The following is a 7,110-nucleotide window of genomic DNA, read 5'->3' as shown; positions in this document are numbered from 1 at the left end:
ATAATTCAATTGACGTCAATTTAATATGAAATATATATTTTATTTTTCTGTATTTTTATCAAATCAATATTATTTAAGTCATTATTTCAGTCAATAAATAAAGTTGATCAACAATATTTTACGTCTAAGAGTCGGATGTTTTAAAATCACTTCTTGGTAGACTATTCTCCATGTTATAATTGCCTTAAAGCATTCACATTAATACTCTTTCATTTAAAGTAAGTTTTACCCTGTACTACCTTTACAAGGGGTCAATTATGACCTAATATTTAAAAAATATTAACCACGATTGACGATACTCTCAGAAATAATAGTTTGTAACCTTTCTCTTTTTTATGAATAAGACAATGATTTGATTGATTTCGATTCAAAATGAAATACATTTTTATTTATTTTTATTTTAATCAATATTAATATCTATCATTTAAGTCATTAACTCAATAATAAAAATAAAAATAATTATTAACATTTACTTAAAAAAATGATATTTGTAGTTATTGAAGTTTTAAACATTTTTAAAATTAGTCTATCGTATATCATGGTCCACATTAAAATTTGTCTTTATTTGAATGCTAGTTGCACAAATAATTTATTGTATATTTTTTTAATGATGATATTCAATAAACATTCAATATCTTCAACTCAACCCTTCAATAAATATTTACTAAATGAATTCATCAATAACTTTATATCATTTTATTTTTACAATAATTATTTTTTATAAAATAACAAAATTAGTTAGGAATTTAACAAAATACTATATTTACAAAAAAATTATTATGAAACATTCTTACAAGCTTTTGACACATTGAGAAAAAATGAAATAGAGAGGTTTCTATGATAAATGTGATATGTTGGTGATGTAATAAATAAAAAAAAATTAAGAGAAAATAAAGTATTGAATGAATATAAAAAGTTATAAAAATCCAAAAAAAAATATAATTGTTGTTTACAAAATGGATAAATGTGGGATCCATAAATAATATCATACATAAGATATTTGGTTTTACCACAACCACTACTTATTTTTCATATTTTCTCTTGATATCTCATTCACTTATTTTTATAGTATATATCTCTGTTCATACTTGTGTCTATTGTCTAACTGCTTTTTTATTGTGTTAACACACACATATATGTATTTTACTTTTCTTTTTTTTTTTTTTTTTTTTAAAAAAACAATTAATTACATTTTATGCAGTTGATTAATTTGTTTTTAGAAACTGATTTCATCGAGAAGAATCGAGTTAAATGGAAAGCCATATTAAACAACTATAAATAATTTTTAAATTTATTTCAACGTAACTGTATGTGAAGGATAATTTTGTATATAAAAAAGACAAAAACGAGGTAGCTTTTTACCTATGGTTATAAATTAAGTTGTTGTTTTAAAATTATTTATAAAAACAAGAATTAATGAGGATGAAATAGAGTATTTATTAATTGGATAATAGTGAAATACATTTAATTTTTATAATTTAATGTATAAACTAAATATATTTACTAACCTACAATTCTACGTACAAGTCTTATATTTAAGTATTTATATATTTATTTAATTAAAGTTGTACAAATCAACCAGTTTTACGATCAAATCATATTCATATCCATAATCAATTTTAAAAAAAATCAGATATTTATACTATTGTTTTAACCAATCTTCATCAAAATTTCTAAAAAAAAGAAATTAAAATTTTTTCCAAACAAATTTTTTATAAAAATAATATTCATTTATTTTCAAGTAAATTTTTTTTCAAACTATTTTTTAATTATAAAAAAGCAAATTATTTTATTTTTAAAAATTTTGAAAAAAATGTCGGTTATATAATCGGATATAATAACTGTTTTTTTTATATAGATATGATATCTCTATAAACAACTCTACATTTAATACTTTATTTTTTATTGTTTCTCTTCGTATTACATTACGAACATACATATGACACTTATCATATTACTTTCTCTATTTCTTTTTTTCAGTTTAGATATATATGGGATGGGTTTAGTTGTGTACATCAAAACATTAGTCTTCTATATATATATATATATATATCCATTGTGCAATAGAAAGGCTATCCCTCCTCGTGCATTCTAGTGAAAAGAAATGAAGAACAAAATATTATCATCATCAACCATGCAAACGCAGTTCCCCTCAACCATACTACTACTCCTCCTAATCCTAACCACATACCACTTCATTCCATCACTCTCACAAATTTGCAACCCAAATGACAAAAATGCCCTCCTCCAAATCAAGAAACAATTAGGCAACCCATCTCAACTCTCTTCATGGGACCCAACCACTGATTGTTGCAACACCACATGGCAAGGTGCTTCATGCGACACATTCACACCAACTTACCGCATCACCGACCTCGACCTCTCCGACCTCCAACTCTCTCAACCATACCCTATTCCACCCTCCATCACCAACCTCCCTGCCCTCACCTTACTCTCTCTCGCCAACATCCCCAACCTCGTCGGACCTATCCCGCCGTCAATCGTCAACCTCACAATACTCCGGTACCTTACCATCCGCAACACCAACATCTCCGGCGAGATACCCGGCATCCTCTCCCAGATCAAAACCCTCGTAACCATAACATTCACTAACAACAAACTCACTGGTCCCCTCCCCGCTTCTCTCTCGTCTCTCCCAGTCCTCGGCGGAATCTCCTTCGACAGTAACCAACTCACCGGAGCAATACCGGAGTCGTACGGCTCTTTCTCAAAAACCCTCTTTACAGGGTTGACTCTGTCGAGAAACAAACTCTCCGGGAAGATTCCGGCGTCGCTGGCGAATCTGAACCTGGCGTTTTTGGACTTATCGAGAAACGCGTTGGAGGGTGATGCATCGGTGTTTTTTGGGTCGAAGAAAGAAACTCAGCAGATAGTGTTGGGGAATAACAAGTTTGGTTTTGATTTTGGGAAAGTTGGGTTGTCGAAGAATTTAGAGAAGTTGGATTTGAGGAATAATAAAATATACGGTACGTTACCGGAGGGACTGACGGCGCTGAAGTTTTTGCATAAGTTGAATGTGAGTAGCAATAATTTGTGTGGTCAGATTCCATCGTTAAGATTTGATGAGACTTCTTATGCTCATAATAAATGCTTGTGTGGTTCTCCTCTTCCACCCTGCAAAACTTGAATGGATCCCATTAATATGTGGGCTTTCATTTGAATTTTAGTAGCAGTAATCAATAAGGGAAAACGTGTTGTTCTACTTTATAATTGAAGAAAAACAGTAAGAGAAAATAAAGGTCATTTTATAAGATTTGAAGGATAAAGTGAATTAAAGTTACTTTTTTTTCTTTATCATTATTTTTTTTTTTAAATTTGTCCAACAAAACATATGTAATGAGATAGATGGAGTATAAATTAAAGTCCAACTTGAAAAAATGAGGGGAGCCCTTATCGTCGTACTTATAAATTTTTAAACCTAATGATGTTATACCAAATTATTTAAAATTGATTTAAAATATACGTAAAAAAATTAATTGAATGATGTAGCATTTTTCAATGTTAATTATACTGATGTAATTTGATGCATCGTCTACTAATAAAATAATTAATATACAATGCATAACCCATAACCATTTGTTTTTGTGTATAATTACATGTCATGGAATATTTCCATTTTTTGGTAGAGTTGTTAAGATCCAAATGAGCATAGAAGCCGAACATGGAAGGACGTATTGCATATCCTACCAAAGGATTAAGCAGAGACACATACTAAAAATTATTAAACGCGAAGCCAAAAAAATAATCATAAATATTATTCATTTCATCTCACAATAAGTCCATATAAATAAAAGAGAAATAATCATAATTTTATTGAATTAATTTAATCAAACTTTGATATATTTATGGATACCATGAATATAAATTTAAAAATATTAAATTGAAAGTAATAGATATATAATATAATTAATTTGACGGTGCAATTAAAACTTTATAATTAATAATTTAATAATATAATAAAAGTTAAAAGTGATATTTATTTTGATATATTTTTTCCGCATATGCTTCATTTATTATGAAACACATAAATAATATTGGTCCATTGTTAAGGTTTGATGAAACTTGTTATACGCTCATAACAAATGTTTGTGTGGTTCTTCTCTTCCCTTTGCAAGATTTGAATGGATCCCATAAATATGTGGGGGGTTTTAACTTGAATTTTAGTAATACTTATGGTAACAGCTGTAACAGCTGTAAGCCAGGCCAAGAACCTTGAATCACTTCCCCTGGAAGAATTAATTGGAACCTTAAGAGCACATGAAGTATTGCTGCAAGAAGACAAACCAATCAAGAAAGAAAAGACAATAGCACTAAAAGCATCTCAAGAAAATATCATAGTACAAACAGATGAGGAATCAGAAGAAACTGAACAAAAATATGTTGATGAAGAAATTGCTCTTCTCACCAGAAGAATACATAGAATGATGAGAATACGAGATCAAATCAAAAAGGGATCTTAAAAAAAAAATCCAAAACAGAAGTAGACAAGAGTCAAGTCACATGCTTTGGATGTAATAAATTAGGACATTACAAAACAGAATGTCCCTTAAACAAGAAACCACCAAAACGGTTTCCTTTCAAAAAGAAATCAATGATGGCAACGTGGGATGATTAAGAAGAATCAGAAACAAAAGAAGGTGAGGAAGCCAACATATTCTTGATGGCAAAAATAGAAGAAGATGCGGTAACAAATTATGAACCTTGTTATTTATGTGAACAAATGGGAAAACAATTTGATAACTTGTTAAATGATTCAAATCTTCTCACTCAAAAATGTAGTTATTACATAGAACAATTTCATAAAGAAAAAGAAGAAAAAGAAAAAGCTCAAGCTAGAAATAATGTTCTCAATAATATCATTCAAGAACTAAAAGAAACATAACAACAAAATTTTAAAAGTCAAAAGGGTCAAGAATGTTCTGCAAAGAAAACGGAGAACATTCTCCTTAAAACTGAAAATGAACTTCTTAAAATTGATTTGTTAAATTTCATTAAAGCCATTGAAAATTTTCAAAAAATCATGGAATCTCAAGTAGGAATCTTTGATATAGCTGGTCTTGGTTTTAATCAAAACCAAATCATGTTTTCAAACTTACCAAAGCTCTATATGGATTGAAACAAGCACCAAGAGCTTGGTATGAAAGATTAAGTTCATTTAAAATCTATAAAATTTATAATAAATGTTCAATATCTTTGACAAATATATTAAAATCCACAACAAAGTCAAATGTTCATAATATAAATTAAAATATCAAACCTCATATGGATCAACCGACCAACGACGGATGCCTTGTAAATTAAGTGGAATAAAGATCCGAGTGAATTTTTTTTTTGTTAAAGTTAAAAACATTTTTTTTTTAATTTAAAAACTGTTTTGTTTTTGCAATAAATAAAAGTCTTGGTTTTTTTAAAAAATAGACAGTTCTCCAAAACTGAATCCAATTCAGTGACCCCATCGGTCTATCCTGGTTCATACCAATTTTTCTCAATTTCTTTTTCGATTTTCCTAGCTAACAGTTTTTTCGCTTGATCGTACTTAGGGATGACAATTAGATCCAGGCCCAGTGGGTACCGGCAAAAATAACCCACAATGGGTAGGGTAAATACCCGCATAATGGGTATGGGCATGAGGACGGGCAATTAACCGCAAAGTTAAGCGGGTACGGGTGCGGGTACGGGTACTATAGTACTTACCCCGCCCCGCACCTGCACTTATATAAATATATTATTTATTTATTTGTTATATTAATGTTTAATTTAATTAATTATTTTCTTTTATATTTTAACATCTATTAATATAATTGGACCACTACAATATTTATAATTGAAAGATAAACGTTTACAAACTTCTTAAGAATTTGATTATGATGAATAGGTAAATAGTTGTGTCTTTATAATTAATAGTTATATCTTATTAATCGTGACTTTATAATATTTTCGTAGGACTTGCAACTTCATAAAGTATTATTATAGATATTTGAATGTGTATTTTAACGAGTGTTCATTTGAAATATTTTGGTTTATAATACTTTATGATTGGATTTAAAATATTTAGATAATTTTTAACTTTAATCACAATAATATCATTTATTTATCAATATTTTTAGTTAAAGCGCAGGTAATGGGTATGGGTACGAGCACTTAGGTACCTAGAGGGTAAGGGTATGGGTATTAAAGTTAATACCCAAGAAGGTACTGGCACGGGTATGAGTATTTTTTAAATCGTAGGTACGGGGACGGGTACTGTAGTACTGATAGCGTTTCAGCAAGTGTACTGAATCGTTGCAAGTAATAATAAAACGGTAGACCGAGTGTCCGAACTCAAGGATTGCGTTTTACTATTGAATTATATTTGATTACTAGAATTGAACAAAAAGGTTCCCAAGTTGATTGAAATAATGTTTGAAATTAACAACAATAATAAAATTGATCTTTTATAATGAGAAAAATGTCAGGGATGAGTTTCACTTCGAATCCAACCTTGGTGTCTAATTTGATCCTAGTTACTGAATTCCTTTATTGAATTATTACCGAATTCTCTTTATTATTCTTGCCCTAATGTCTTAGTGACAGAACCTTTAATTCCAAAGTAACCCCTAATTCCTTAGTGGATTTAAGATTAGAATTAAGCATTACCGTATAGAAATTCTCTTGTAAATTATTGCTTTGCAACTAATTTAATTGGTTTCATGACCTGCATCTATCCCTAGACTACAAATTCATGAATTTCTCATCTCAAGCATTCGTAAAGTCCACTTCCGTTTCAAAATACAAATCGTAGAACATTTTAATGTTGATCAAGCAATAAAAAGCATTAAGCACAGAGATGAGAAAAACAATTCAATAAACTCATTCATATAACTAGAAATCAAATCAGAAAAATAAGGGTTTCATCTGGTTACACTCATCCCTAACAAATAGGGTTTAGTTACTCATGACAGAGATACAAAAGATAAGGATTAAAGAAGAATTACAAGAATGATTCATGGATGATTCTTGATAAAACTGCTTCAATGGCGTTAGAAACGGCCGTCTTTGAGTTTCTATGCTAGGGCACAAGTCTCCCAAGTTCCCAAGAGTGAAAAAGAT

The 7,110-nt window shown here is 29.4% G+C and overlaps 1 protein-coding gene across 1 annotated transcript; it reads left to right on the top strand.

Moving 5' to 3' along the window:
• The first annotated feature begins 1,978 nt into the window (after positions 1-1,978).
• LOC101505245 (polygalacturonase inhibitor 2-like) lies at positions 1,979-3,321 on the top strand. The gene has a single exon (XM_004504675.4). The coding sequence runs from the start codon at positions 2,105-2,107 to the stop codon at positions 3,146-3,148; it is 1,044 nt and encodes a 347-aa protein (XP_004504732.1). The 5' UTR covers positions 1,979-2,104; the 3' UTR covers positions 3,149-3,321.
• Positions 3,322-7,110: the final 3,789 nt, after the last annotated feature.

Source organism: Cicer arietinum, chromosome 6 (assembly GCF_000331145.2).
Source record: "Cicer arietinum cultivar CDC Frontier isolate Library 1 chromosome 6, Cicar.CDCFrontier_v2.0, whole genome shotgun sequence".
NCBI classification, from domain to species: Eukaryota; Viridiplantae; Streptophyta; class Magnoliopsida; order Fabales; family Fabaceae; genus Cicer; species Cicer arietinum.
The sequence above is the reverse complement of the archived record's forward strand: the minus strand, read 5'-3'. Positions and strand labels throughout refer to the sequence as shown.